The following is a 14,246-nucleotide window of genomic DNA, read 5'->3' as shown; positions in this document are numbered from 1 at the left end:
AGCTCTGTATATGGTCTGCTGATCAGAAGTTGATTGGGGTAGTTATATTCATGGAAAAACATACAAGTAAACTAACAAATTATTAATTATTAAATACAGTTTGGGAAACAAAAGCTTCCAAAATAGCAGGTCTATGGAGGAAAGACCTAGGAAATATCAAAAGGTGTTCGGAGATCACTTAGATGATAAAATCGCTAAGATATAAGCCAGATAAAGTATACTCCCTAGAGTGACAAGTGAAATACTGAGAAACTCAGGGGACATTGTACGCCTGGTCAATATAATAAACGGGCAGAATATTGAAGGAATATTAAAGACCTAGCACTTACTATGTGGAGACAACCAAAGAGATCCTGGGTCTCAATGACCCCAAACCTGATTACAGGCCGGTGGGGTGATATACGGTGGCCATCTCCTGCTGGATTCTTCCATAGCTGACCACAGAGCTCAGGAGTGACATGCTGCCTGGACACTGGCTTTTCCATTCCTTCTGCTTCCTGGTCAGCTCCTTCCTGCCACTTGAGGGTCTTGGTTGAGATGGTTCCAGTTAAAGATGATTCCATCCTGTTTGATGCCAAAGGGAGTCTGGCAGGTAGATATTACTTCACTACAGTGTCTGCTCCATGGGGAGTGGCTTTTATTTTTTTTGGTGCCTCTTTTGTCTTTTGCTATGTCTGGTCTGTGCCTAGTTCAGGGTAGTTTCTCAATCCATGCATGTTGATGACTGAATGCAACCCAGAAAATATGCACCTTAACTTTTAAAAGACCTCCTCTGGGTCAGCAAGAGTCCTGTGGAGGCGGGTCATCTGCCTTCTCCTTGGCTCTCCCCATCCTGTTCTCTCATGTTTCCTGATGGACTCTGATTCAGGCATGGATTTCTCTAGAATAAGCCACTTTCCAGTTCAACACTGGTGATTCTGGACGTTCCCATGATTTCAGTGTCACAACCTGCACTGATCCCTACAACTCTGAGTCTCAATTCCTGTTTTCAGTTGTATTGCCTGCAGTTTTCTATGGCTAATGTAACAAACTACCAGAGATGTAGTGGCTTAACCCAACACAAATGTATTATCTGGAGGTCAGAAATCTGCAATGAGTATTAAAGGATTAAAATAAAAGTGTCACTAGAGCTGTCTGTCTTCCTTTCTGGAGTCTGTAGGGGCCAAACTATTCCTCATCTCCCCAGGTTTTTAGAGGCGGCCAGCATTCCTTGACCTGTGGCTCTATCACTCCACTTTCTGCTTCCATAATCCCATGGTCTGCTTCCATCACCACTGACTTTGATCTTCTTGCACCCCTCTGACTAGGAACCTAATATGGGGCCCAGCTGGGTAACTCAGGACAATTTACATACCTCAACATCCTTAAATTTACCACATCTGCAAAGTCCCTTGTATGAGATAACATTCATAGATTTAGAGACCAGGATGTGGACATCTTTTGGCGGGGGCATGATTCTGTCTACTGCACAGTTCCAACCCATGGCTGGCACAGAGGATTTCCTGAGTTGTCTAAACAATGTGGCAGGTGTGGCATGACCATGACGAGGGCTTCTTTTTGGGTCTGATCCCCATGAGCTCTGGTCTATCTGTAGAGCCCACAAAGATGGAAGAGATCTTGGGTCAATGCTGTTGGGTGTGACTGGAAAGATTCTTTCTGATGTGCCCCCTGGAAACCACACTGTCATTTGCTGGATGTTGTGGTTCTAGGATATTGCTCCACTAATCTGATCATAGGCCTTGGAGTCTCAAAGAGCTAAAAAAGAAAATCTCTAAGGTTGAATATGTAGTTGCCTTCAGAGTCTTTATCTTTAGCTCCCACTGCTTGTAATTATCTTTGAACTGAAGCCACTGTGGAGAAGGGAAAATATCTGTGGTTGGGGATAGCTGACTGAATGATGCAGTATAGGATTCTGAGCAGAGGCAGGCAGATTTGGCCAGCAGTGCAAGAAAATAAGTCACTAGAGATGTTTCCTCCTCTCCTCAACCTTATTTTGCTGCAACGTATAGGTAGTCCTGCCACAACCCTCCACACAAGCCCTTATGGTTGGCCCGTGGTCAAACCAGAGGATGTGGCATTCACTGGTCCTCTGATGATGCTCAGGACCTATGACAGACCCATCTGTGTTGCTGGGCTGGCCAGGAAGCTGTAGCTGTCCTGGCATGGGCATGCTGGCAGACAAATGCTGATGCCGCTTCAAAGAACCGCCCTTCCAGGTGCTGAGGGCATCTTTTCTGCTGCTCACGCTGTGTCATTGTTTATTTTCGCAAGGCACCCAGCTGTTGTGGTGATGATATTTATATCAATAAGTGTTCTATTCATCTGTCGATTTTAGGGGATGCTTGCCAGCTGCATATGGCAGCCAACCTCATGGCCCTTCTAAGCCTGATGTTTTTGCAGTTAGAGAATCAATTCTTAAAGGCTGTATCAACATCTGGGGCTGAGAAATCTTCATTCACCTGAGACACACCCTGGAAGGGGCAGTTATAGTCAATGACCTAGACCCCTGCTTCTCTACATGTCCCAAAGTGAGATTCTTTCACACTCCTCCTCCATGCCCAAGCTCTGGTTTTGCAAAAAGGGCTTCTGGAAAAGGGGGAACAGCAAACAGGCTTTCACAGGCTCTACTTCATTCATGGACTCAGTGAGCAGAGTTCACCATTTTAATTTCTCAGGCAAAGGAATAGGGTGGTGATGCCTTCTGAGTCTGGAACTCCACAGAAGTCTTTGTTTTATGGGAATCCATTTAATTTCATGGTTATCTTGGATTCCAGCCACATCTACTGATTGAGCCCCTTGGGGACTCACACACCATATTCAGTCTGTCAGGATATTTTGTTGGGTCTCCCTTCAGGAGATATCCAGAATCCACTCCACGGCTACCACTTAGGTTCAAGCTGCCATCACATCCCTTAGCAAATACACTCTCCTTCCCAGACCATTAGTGTGTTCTCAACACAGTAGCTAGAGGGATGTTTTGTTTGTTTTGTTTTTGGTTTTTTTTAAAGGTCAAAGTATGTCACTCCTCTCCTCAAAACCTGTCAGTGGCTCCCTTCTTCTCTCAGAGTAAAACTCAAGTTCTTCCTAGGACCCCTAAGGGCCTCCATGACCTGGCCCTGCCGTGTGTCTGTGTCACCTGCTGCTGCTGTCTCCATGTTCACTCTGTTCCAGTCACAATGGCCTCTGTGCTGTTCCTCAAATGTGCCAGGCATGTGCGCACCATAAGGTGTTGGTGTGGGTTGTCCTTTCTCCCTGCAATGCTCTTCCCAGAGATGGTCACATGGCTCATTTTCTCCACCTCCTTCAAAAATATGCTTTTATGTGACCTTCTCAATACAGCTTGCCTTGATCACTCTATCAATAGAGTGCCCCACACCTGCCTTCCAGTCTTCCTCTTAATTTTTTCCAAACACTCGTCACCTTCTAACATATAATCGAGTACATTATAGGGACTTGGTTACATATTGTCTCCTTCACTTTAGAAGCTGCACCAGAGATGGGAATTTGTTGTTTTGCTTTCTGTGTCTTGTTCACGATGCATTCTAAGCACCTAGAACAGCTTCTGGAAGACAGCAGATACTCCACAAATATAGGTGAATGATGAGCAAATCTCTCGTGAACGTATTATGTGCACATCCCACCAGGCGCTCAATTTCATCCTGATGATCTGCTCCTCTCCCCGCCTCCCCCTGTCTTCCCTCATCTTGGTCGGTGTGACCCCAGACGTCTAACTGCCTAGACTTGAGCTCCTGCCACCATCCACAACGTCTCCTTCTCATTCACCTCCCACATCCAACTGCTCCCCAAACCTGTAGATTTCCATCTGGGAACCAACTTTCACATCCAAGCCCGCCTCCTGATCACTACCTTTCTTTTCTGTACATCTGCAGAATCCGCCTCCCAGTCTCCTGGCTTCCAGGTTTCCCTCTAACTTTTTCTCCTCACTGGTCCCCAGACTCAACTTTCTAACAGGAACCAGCCACACCATGGCTTAAAATCTGCAGAATCCCTCCTCCCTGGATAGCAAACATTGTCTAACGGTGCTCCTTGGAAACCCGAGGCTTCACAAAGGCACCCAGAGTCCTGACTCTCCAAGAGACACTGGGAGGACCAGAAGACCAGTCTGGGTGGAGCTCAACTCCCACCCCAGGTGGTTTCACCACGAACATCTCTTGATCACACATGCTTGAGCAATACAGCGCTTACACAAAAGCTTTTATTCGAAGAGAGGGTTCTGTTGCTTACAAAGTAAGGGTCTGACACTATGCTGCAGGCCAAGGCTGAGATCTGAAGCCCACATGGGCAGCCCTCTGCAAGCAGGATGCTGCTACATTTTGCAGCCTGACCACCCTCTTCTGCTCCCGATAGACCCTGAGCCCCAGCTCCACTGCAACCCCAGCTGCTCTGAAGAGAAGCCACACACATTCACACTGCCTTGCCTTTGCCCCACTGTTCCCTCTGCTCCGAGTGCCTTTTCCCAGCTCACTCAGCCCCACACACCCAAACTTCTGCCTTCTTCAAGGCCAAAGTCACCTTCTTTTTGAAGTCTTCCCTCACCCTCTGGGCAGAATTAATTGCTCCCTGTTCCCGGCCAGCACAGCACTTTGCGTCTGACCTCTATTATAGCGCTGCCACACGAGGTTGGGACAATTTGCTCATCCGTCTCTGTAGCAAGACTGTGAGCTCCTGCAGGGCTGAGACCACAGCTCAGATCCATTTTATTTTATTCCCACACAAGGCCAGCACGCACACAGGAGTGCACTGAGTTTCTCTGAGTTTCTTTCAAGACAGTGAAAGGATCACTTTTCAAAAACCTGAAAGGACATTCTCACTTTTCCCACCCAGGAACGGCTCCCCTGCTATGGGGACCTGGGCTCCAGAAGCTGTCCCATGACAGGTGCTTTAGCACTCTTGGAGCCATCAGACCCCGGGGGGCTAAAGCATGAAGCCTGCCTGGACACCGGGGTCACCTGGGATGAAGCCGGGATCGTCGGGGTGGCTAGTGGGCAGAGGGTCTACAGTTCAAGCTCCAGGCTCTGTCAGTGCTGGGTGCATCTCCCAGGGGGCAGGCTGGGTGGGTGGGTGTGGCAAGGCATCAGAATATTCCGCAGGGTTGGAGACGCTCAGCGGTGGGGAGGCTCTGTGAGCCTCTCAGCTCAGTGTGCTCCATGTGATTTGGAGCAAGGCCCTAATCAGTGTGGTGGATGGAGCAGAATCTGGCTCTGGATGGGGAGGGAGGGCTGGACAAAGCCTACAAGCAGCGGGGAGTCACTGTTGGGAATGAGAGGGCTCAGGGGTGGCAGGGCCTGGGAAGAGACCTCCAGCCTCCACTGGCAGCAGGATGGGCCGGATCGGTGCTCGAAGCCAGACAGTGGCCATCAGCAAGCAGCTTGGTCGGGCAGAGGAAACACCATGCTGGCTCTCAGGCTCTCCCTCCAGCTCTTGGGCATGGCTTCCCGAATGCACCTGAGCACCTCGGGCAGTGGCTGGGCCCCTCCTACCTGGGCAGTGTCCATCTCATTCAGCATCACCACGGAGGAGCAGTTATAATCGAACACCAGCCTCCAGAAGTCTGCCACGGTGTTGGGTAGAGGGTGTTGGGTGACCACGAAGGCGGCGGGCTGCTTGTGGCTCTGACAAAGGAACGACATAGGCTTCGTAAAATACACATCCATCAGTGATGTTCTGATGGTGATGAGGCTTGGATGGCTGCCAGAGGCCCCCGAACCTGCCAAACAGATTGCACAAAACACCTACCTGTTCTGTTATCTCTGGGTGCCCAGGTGACAAAGGGGGCCTTCTCATAATGAACTCATTCTCCTCTAAACTAAGACATTTCATTAGGAAAGTGTCACTCGGCTGGGGATTATTCAAATAAATTATTTATGTTTTGGAGCTCAGCAAATAATCATCATTACAATATGAAATGAAAGATTCTGGCTGCAGATTTGCTGCTCTGCTGGCCAAAGCACCTCTTGGGACATTAGGGATATCTGTGGTCCTGTGCCCACAATGCTGGGGGAGGGGCTGGCTCAGCCCAAGGCGGAGAGCCTCCTGAAGGGGCTTCTATTGCAGGAGGCTCACTCCTGCCCCAAGGCCTGGCAGAAGATGGACACTGTGTGCTGTGAGACAATGGGCAGTGGAAGGTGCTCAGGTTTTAGGGTCAGGAAGGCCAGGGGTTCAAATCCACCATTCTTACTTGTAGGTTATTAGTCATGTATCAATCTGTCCATCTGCTCCTTCCTTCCTTCCTTCCTTCCTTCCTTCCTTCCTTCCATCCATCCATCCATTCATCCAGGCATCATTTGTAGAGTGCCTTTTTTTTCTTTTTGGTGGTAAGCCCTGGCCAGTTATTAGATCTTTCCAAAGTCAGGTTCTTCATCGGGAAGAGGGGAATCACAACTCCAAAGGGATACTGTCATATGGATTGAATGAGATTTGCACTTGAAAAGACCAGCACCCAAGAACAGACTGCGAGCCCACTGGCAGGGCAGAAACACAACTTGGTTCTTCATCCTTGGCCCTAATGCTGTGGCTGGCACATGAGACGCCCAGTACAGGTCCAGCAAACAAATGTATACACTCAGTCCCATGTTACAGATGGGGAAACAGGCCCCCAGAAATTAGCTTGTGATAGTCTGGGCTACATTGGAAGCTCTGACTGGGCCTCATTTATTACAGTATCTCGTGAGGGGTTTGGAAAGATTGAAGAGCTTCTCCTTTAGTGGTCTGTGAAACTGGAGATTACCCATAGCCTATGTTCTTAATAAGCTTTCTTGAGAGACAGGCCTTGTGACAGACACAGCTGTTTTCAGTAGAGTGTCCAGTCAGCAGGAAATGGTGGGGGGATAGAGGGGCTTGCCTGTCCAAACCAGGGGAACACCCAGGCAAAAGACCCTGCCAACCATATTACATAAAGCACCTGTCCGTTCTGTTATCTCTTGATGCCCTGGGCAAAAAAATGCCTAGCAACTGTGGATGTCACATAGGCACGAGGGTCCTGTCTTCCAAGGACCTTCTCCTGGTCAGTGGAATGGTCAAAGGGGGGAGTCTGGGAGGGCAGAATATGTAATTTCCCCAAAAGCGAAACTCTAGTTGCAGAGAGCAGGTCTTTGAGCCATTTCTAGACACAGAAAAGATCCTACGTTTTAAAAGTCAAAAGACAAGATCCAGACCCTGGACTCCACCCTTCTGAGCTAGTTGACCTGGAGATAGTCATGCAAATACTCTGAGCCTCAGTATTTCATCTGGAAAATGGGGACAATAACACCCAAACACAGAATGAGTCAGGGTAAGTCCAGGGCCCGACATGGTACCTGCCCAACACTCGGTGAATGTTAGTTCTCTTTCCTTTTTCCCTGTCTCTGTGATAAATGCTCTATTAGGCCAGCATGCCTGACAAAGCCTTATCTGAAAATATGTTCAAGATCCGCGCTCCTGCTGGGTTTCAGGGATCAGCCGGCAATCCATTTCATGGATAACATCATCCTTTACCAGGGGAAACATTAAAAATTAACCCAGAGGACTTCATATTTTTCTGCTAGGAGCAAAGCTGCTATGGTTACCAGATAATGCACAGACTGAACTGGAATACAGATAAGGACTTTTTTTTTTTTAAAGAAAGGCAAAGGCCCAGTGATGGCTCACAGGAGAAATGCCCTGTGGACAAAGAGAACATAATCAGCATCAGAGCTTGGCAGAAGACATTTGGCTCCAGGCAGCATCTAACCTACTAAGTAGAGGCCAGAAGCATGTTTGATCGTTGCATAGATGAGGAAGCCAGGGGGGAGGGAGTTGGGACAAATGGGAGAAAAGCAATGGGGAACCTGGAAGTGTGAGTATACCCGCAGGCCCCTTCTCTTGCCACGTGTGTGCACACACATGCATGCACACATACACATACGTGCACACATTGACCTTAGAGAGCTCTAAGGTAAAGGCCAGAGGTACTCCCTCCATCTCTAGCTATTTGATCTGACCAGGACAATGCTCCCTGCATCTGGACCCATAGCCAGGGTCTTCATGGAGGACTTGGGCACCCTGTGGGCCAAGGCCAGGGCAGGCCCTGACAGAGCTGATAAGCATTGACCTCCCATCACCTGCCTCCAACACTGACAGCCCTTGGGGAGAGTTTTAGGAGGGTCAGAGGCCAGAAGAGGAGTTGGCTTTGACCCGAGGACAGAGCACCCCACATTCTTGCCTGTTCCGGGTGAGACAGGAAGTCCACGTGGGCTGGATGGATGTAACCATGGACATGGGTTGTGGGGGGCGGAATCTGAAGGGCTTATCCCCAATCAGGCAATGGTATTCTTGGTCCTGAGCCTCGGGATGTCTGTGTCCTAGTGGATTGCACAAACTGTGGGGAGGCCCAAGGAATGAATTCCAGGGTCTGAGTCCTGGCTTCTGGCTCTGCCAGTAGCTTTTGGGTGACCTTGAGCAAGTCTCTTCCTCTTTCTGGCCTCACTGTCCTTTGCTTAAAAGTACAAGGATGAGACCAGATAATCCATGGCTCATTCCTTCTGCAAATATCTCTACATCCAGGAGGTGGAGGAATGATCAGTGGAAGTAGCTGAAGGACCCAGGAGGAAAGCATATGAGTCAGGAACATGGACATGACCTTCTAATTAGGGTCATGACTCCTAAACCAGGTCAGGGTAGGAGTGCCCTTCTTAGATTTGCTGCCGAGAAAGCAGAAGAAAGTGCCTCTGATAGAACAGTCAGAAACATGGCCCATGCCCTTTGCTAAACCCATCACTTGTCCAGTTACTGAGCACCTACCATCTGCCAGCCTCATTCTTGCCTCTGCACATGAGTTCCGGGAGCCTGCCTGGGAGTTCCCCAAGGGCAGAACCTATGTCTGCACCATCCTGCATTCCCAAAGGTCAGGCCAGGGCCTGGCATAGAGAATGTTTCCTGAACTAAACTTAAGGCTGAGAGTTAGCTCTATGGGCAGCAGGAGGGTGTACTGGGAAGGCTTGTGCTGTGCCGTCATGGACCGATTTTATGCTTTTGGTCTATTCTTGCCAGGATTATGGGAGCAAAGAGCCAAGCACATGGCTTGTATATAGGTTTGGACCAGAGCCTTCAGGGGGAGCAAAGGTCCTTGTGGCCAGGAAGAGCAGAAGCAAAGAGAGGCTGGTTGGGGGTGGTGGTGTGGGGTGTCAGTGCCCTGGGCTCCAGCCATCTCCACCTTGAAGAAATTTCCCAGTGAGTGCCAGCCAGGGCTCAGCTTACGTCCATCAGTGCGGCATTGACGTAGTTGCTGGGTTCCCCATCCACTGAGATAAGGAAGGGCAGGCAGCGGTCCAGAGGCAGGACATCCATGCTCCGGTTCTTATCGTGGTTCCGGGGCAGGAGCCCGATGCTGCAGTCCTCAGGCCGGACGCGGGGAGTCACGATGTTGAGGGTCTGTAAGGCGCAAAGACAGATAGGTAGGCATTACTCAGGTGGTAGCCCCAAATAGAGGAGATAGCAAGGTTCAAAGCCAGCCTACCCCACCCTATCTCCATCCTGAAATTTTGGCCCTCTAGTCCCTCCCCAGGACTTGTTCCTCTCCTGTGTGATGTTCTGCCATCTCCTGTTAGCTGCTCCATGCAGGCTGAGAGCCCTTACCAGGGCTGTGAGACACCCCCATGATGCCAAGTATGCACAGACTGCATGCCCACACACAGAGCAGACACAGGCTGCCAACACCTGACAACCATTTGAGCTAAGCTGCTCAGCTCTGTGAAGGGTGGGCGAGCCAGGAGGTCAGGGGGTGGGGGTGGGGGTGGGGAATCCCCCATGCATCCCTTGAAGTGCCAAGGAAGGAGGGAAAGGATTTCACCAATGCTCCTCTTAGAGAAAGCTGTTTTCAGAATGGAAGGGTGTCTGGATGAGCTTCCCAGGATAGGTGAGAGACCCCCAGGAATCAAGCTCTAGGAGTCTGGAAAATTTCAGGGTTGTGTCGTGCAGAGTGAGTCTTGCAAGTGTGGGGCCACAGCTGAATTGCCCAGCCAGGAGACCAGATGTTCTGTGCGCCCACGAGGGGGCTGTGGCCTCTGTCTTTCCCCTAGTCAGTACTTGGTCTCCCCTCCCAATCAGTAAAGCTTCTGCTTGAGGGAGCACGGGGGCACTGGCCTGGCTGGGGTATCTACCCATGGAACCAGGGGCTGGGTACTTGCCCCTCAATTCCTGGAGCTTCCTTGCTTCCCACGACCTGGTTCTCAGCACCTGTTGCCTAGGTAAGACCCTGGCACTGACCTCAGGACAAAGGGCTGGCCTCTTGGCCTACTCAGTGACTCACATCAAGGCCTCCACACCAAGGTGGCCACCATTCTGGCTACCTGGGTTACAAGGTACAGATGTGCTATGTCTGAGCTGAGCTCTGGGATGGTGCTTCCCAAAGTTCAATATGCAGGTAAGTCACCCAGAGATCTTGTTAAACTCTACGTTCTTGTTCAGTAGCTGTGGGTGGGACCCAAGATTCCACATTCCTGATGAACTCCCGGGTGAAGCTGATGGTGCTGGTCTCCAGACCCAACTCTGAGTAGTGAGGATCTAAGACAGACACACTCCAATTGCACAGAAATGGTAAGAAAAACCCGAGTCCCTCCAGGGACGGCAGAGCATGAAACTCACACCTGTGTTTATAAACCTGTCTCCACCCACAACTAGGATTGGACTAGAACAAAGTTAGTTCAAAAACATATGCAGAGTTAAAACAAGCGTTAGCAGTCACCAAGTGACTGGTTAACAGTTGCTCGTGGCTGCGCATTGTATGTGCAAGAATTCATTCTGCAGCTGTCTGGAGCTGTAGACAGTGGAAACACCAGACTCATCAGTTCTCATGAGGAAAACCCCATGAACGTGCTCAGTGCTGCTGAAGTTGGCTGGGTCCCCGAGCCTGGGATTTGCTCATACCTGAAATTCGTCTTTGATTTGGCTGGAGTTGGTCTGGGGGTCCAGCCTGCTGATGTTGTAGTAGAGAGAGCGGAACTCACACACGGGGATGGCGGTATTGCCGCAGAGGCATGCTTCCAGGATGGCATCGTGCACAAACACGTACTGCTCCTGCCCAGCCAAGAAGAGAAGAGACAGGGTGCCGGGTGAGGACAGTGGCCTGGGAATTTGTGGTCCAAACTGAATCCCACGGCTGTGAAGTAGGGGCAGGATTCAGACTGCAGAATCACTGCTTCCTATCTGAAAACCCGAAGGACCAACTCTCCATGTTTCTCAGTGACCACCTGAGCAATGGTGAGTTTTGTCCCCAGCGTAAGACTGAGCTGTGTAGACACTGAGGAAAGTAAGAAACTTCTGAATGTGCTGCAGTAGGGCTCTTGGTACCTGCCTGTGTCCCCTCAGCTTTCACCTTTACTTTGAAGCCTACGTACTGCAAGCACGTGAGATTCATGCCGAGGGATTTCCTCTAGTCCCAGGAGCACACCTGGGCTGGGTGCAGGGTGAGCCAGCATGGCTGAAGAGCTAATGCTCTGGAAAGGAGCCCTCAAGCAGTGCCAGCTGGAGAGCTGGGGCATAAATACCTAAGTTTCCTTCTCTCTCAGGTAGGAGATTTGGAAGGGAACATTTCCTACGGCCTCAGAGCTCCCAGTAGGCTTGGCCTCCAGTTGTTCACAGGGTTAATTAAACACCTTTACAAAAGACCTTAACACTTTCATAAAGCTTGGTGTCCTTTCCTTCTCTTTGCTTTCCAACTGGTGAGCCTTGGGATCACCTCTCAAATAAATCACTTGCCCTCAACTCCCTGTCTCAGGGTCTGCTCCTGTGCCCTGTGCCCCTCGGCCACCTCTGTTCTTTGCACCTGCTGTTCTCTTCTCCCTGAACCCCATTCCCCCTTTTCTATGGCCCCTATGCTTCATCCCCTCTGGACAGTCTTCTGCACACCCACCAGGTGGAAGCTGTTGCTGTTGTTGCTCCCAGGCCCTTAACAAACATTGAGCGTTCTCTTGCAGAACTTGGCCCTACATAAAACACTTATCCCGATGCATCACGATGATCTATTTGAATGTCTGTGTCCCCCACCAGACAGCAGGGGCCATGTGCCTGATGCCAGCCAGCAAGGCTGTCTTCCGCAAGCATAAACCTGGGAACAGATAAAGCAGCCTCTTGGCTTTACTGCAGCCTCACCAAGAAGTCCAGACACTAGCCTGTGGGAGTTAGCTCAGACCCCACAGCAGGGGCCTATGTTTTTAAGTGCCGGATTCTCTGCAGGGCCAGCAGTGACTGGCCATGCCCAAAGCCAAACCTTCCCTTTGCAAGATTGGTGATGGGCATAGCTTCTTATCTGCCTTAGCTGACTGCCTGGGCACCCACAGCCTTCCCTAGAATCAGATGATGGGCTTTTATAATAACCAGCCATGGCTCTGAGGAGTACGGTAGGCAGAAAAGACTGCCTAACAAGAGAGCATGGTTCAGGGGAAAGTGCTTGAGCCTTGGAGTCACATGGACCCAGCTTCTCAGTTTCTTTCTTTATGAAATGGGGATACCAGTAGGAGCTGCCCAGCAGGCTTGTTGTGAGTAGGAACAATACCCTGAATACAAAGGGCCCATCATGATGCTTGGCACATGGTAGATAGATGCTCAACACTAAAGATGGACTCCTCTCATTTCCCACGGGACTTGGGCTCTTGACCTGAACAGAGGGGGGCTTGAAGGTCTGCTTTCCCCCCGAAGGCAAGGACTATATGTTATCTCTTTTGGAATCCCTGGAACCCAGCCCAATTAGTCAATAATTTTGTTGGTTAAGCCATTCTTGCAGGGACTGAAGCAATGCTTGGCACACAGCAGGCATTCCGCAAATGCCAATCCTTCCCTCTCTCTCTTCTTCCCCCAATGCAAGTAAACCATTCGAAGAATCCTTAGAAGTTCCCATTAAGCCCCTGCTCAGACGCCCTCAGCACTGGGGAACTCCTTACCTTTCCTCATTGGTGGGTGTCATTGCACCGAGGGGCCTCAGGGTGGGCAGTGGTGTCCTGGCTTCTACTGTGGTCTCCTCGCAGTCAGCCATGTATCCCCTTCCTCCATTTCTCCCGCCCCCGGGTCTCTTTCTCTAGGATGCCTTCACCCATGGGTGAGTGTTCTACCCTGCTTCTCCTTGGCCAGGGCTGCAGCTGGCTGGCCAGCTCGGTGCCCCAGGACTCACCTCTGTCTGCACCAGGTTGACCCTCTGGGCCCGGAGCTCACGCACACAGTTGAAGATGTCCACTACCCCTTCGTTCTCGGCCATGTCGAGCATGGTGTCGATAGCGATGAAGCAGCCGGTCCTCCCAGCCCCAGCGCTGGCAGAGAGGACAGTGTCTGTGTTAGGGACTTTGGGACAGGACCAGCCCTGGGGAGGCCCCCCACCCCCATTCAGCCCTGTCCCGAGGCATGCTGTAGAGGTCAGACATAAAAGCCTGAATCCCAGCACTGCAGGGAGACTCAGAGCAAGCAAGTGAACTTAGAGTCTCAGCTCTCTTCTGTAAAATGGGAGAGCAATGCTTGCCTTTGGGGCTGTTTTATCAAAACCTGCTTATATTTGTTGTACTCATTAGCAAGCACTTATTTCATGCTTACAAAGTGCCAGAAATTGTTCGAAGTGTGTTACAAATGTTACCTATTAACTCCCTTGTGAGGTTGTTTTCTTACCCCATTTACAGGTGAGAAAAGCAAGGCGTGGAGGGCTGACCTTACTCAAGGTCTCACAGCTGGCGTGCAGTGGAGGTGGGACTTTTTATCCCAGCAATCTGGCTCCAGGGCCTGTGTTCTTATACGTTCTTAGTAACAGCACAAAATGCACGCTTCAACAACACGTATGTCTGTCGTTGCCTCATCTGGTGGGTGCAGCCAATCCGTCTGTATCATGCAAGGCATGGTGCCTGGCACACCGGAGATGCCAATAAACGTGACTTCCCTACCCCCCCGCCCCCCTTCTGTTCCACTTTTTCCCTTCGTCAGCAAACAGGTTGACAGATGGCAGCAAGGACGGAGAGACGAGGGAGCAGAGGAAAGGGGAGAGGGCAGAAACCAGATCCTCTGAGCTGGCTCAAAGGCAAAGAGTGAGTCCCAAGTCCCATGTCACAAGCCCGGGGCTTGGCTCCGCTTGCACCTGTTTGCCAGAAACATGATCCAGGGGCATCCTTAAACTGGAGCAGGCGATGGCTCCAAGACCCTGGTCTGGTATATATGCTCTGATTCTGATTCATACTCCATTCTGATCACTGGTGTTTCCTTCGGGAAAATCTCAGACCAAGTACAAAATAGCAGAA

At 50.5% G+C, this 14,246-nt stretch overlaps 1 protein-coding gene across 3 annotated transcripts in view; it reads right to left on the bottom strand.

Annotated features, from left to right (window-relative positions):
* PTPRT (protein tyrosine phosphatase receptor type T) overlaps positions 1-14,246 on the bottom strand; it is an 800,956-nt gene that overhangs the window by 26,422 nt on the left and 760,288 nt on the right. For all 3 annotated transcript variants that reach the window (XM_042930943.1, XM_042930944.1, XM_042930945.1), the window contains 4 exons: positions 13,142-13,277; positions 10,903-11,052; positions 9,235-9,408; positions 5,502-5,633 (listed from right to left, as the gene is read on the bottom strand). In XM_042930943.1, coding sequence (XP_042786877.1) covers positions 5,502-5,633; positions 9,235-9,408; positions 10,903-11,052; positions 13,142-13,277 — 592 coding nt within the window. The remainder of the gene's footprint in view (positions 1-5,501; positions 5,634-9,234; positions 9,409-10,902; positions 11,053-13,141; positions 13,278-14,246) is intronic.

Source organism: Panthera leo, chromosome A3, assembly GCF_018350215.1.
Source record: "Panthera leo isolate Ple1 chromosome A3, P.leo_Ple1_pat1.1, whole genome shotgun sequence".
Lineage (NCBI taxonomy): Eukaryota > Metazoa > Chordata > Mammalia > Carnivora > Felidae > Panthera > Panthera leo.
Note: the sequence above shows the minus strand (reverse complement) of the source record. Positions and strands in the feature narration are given on the sequence as shown.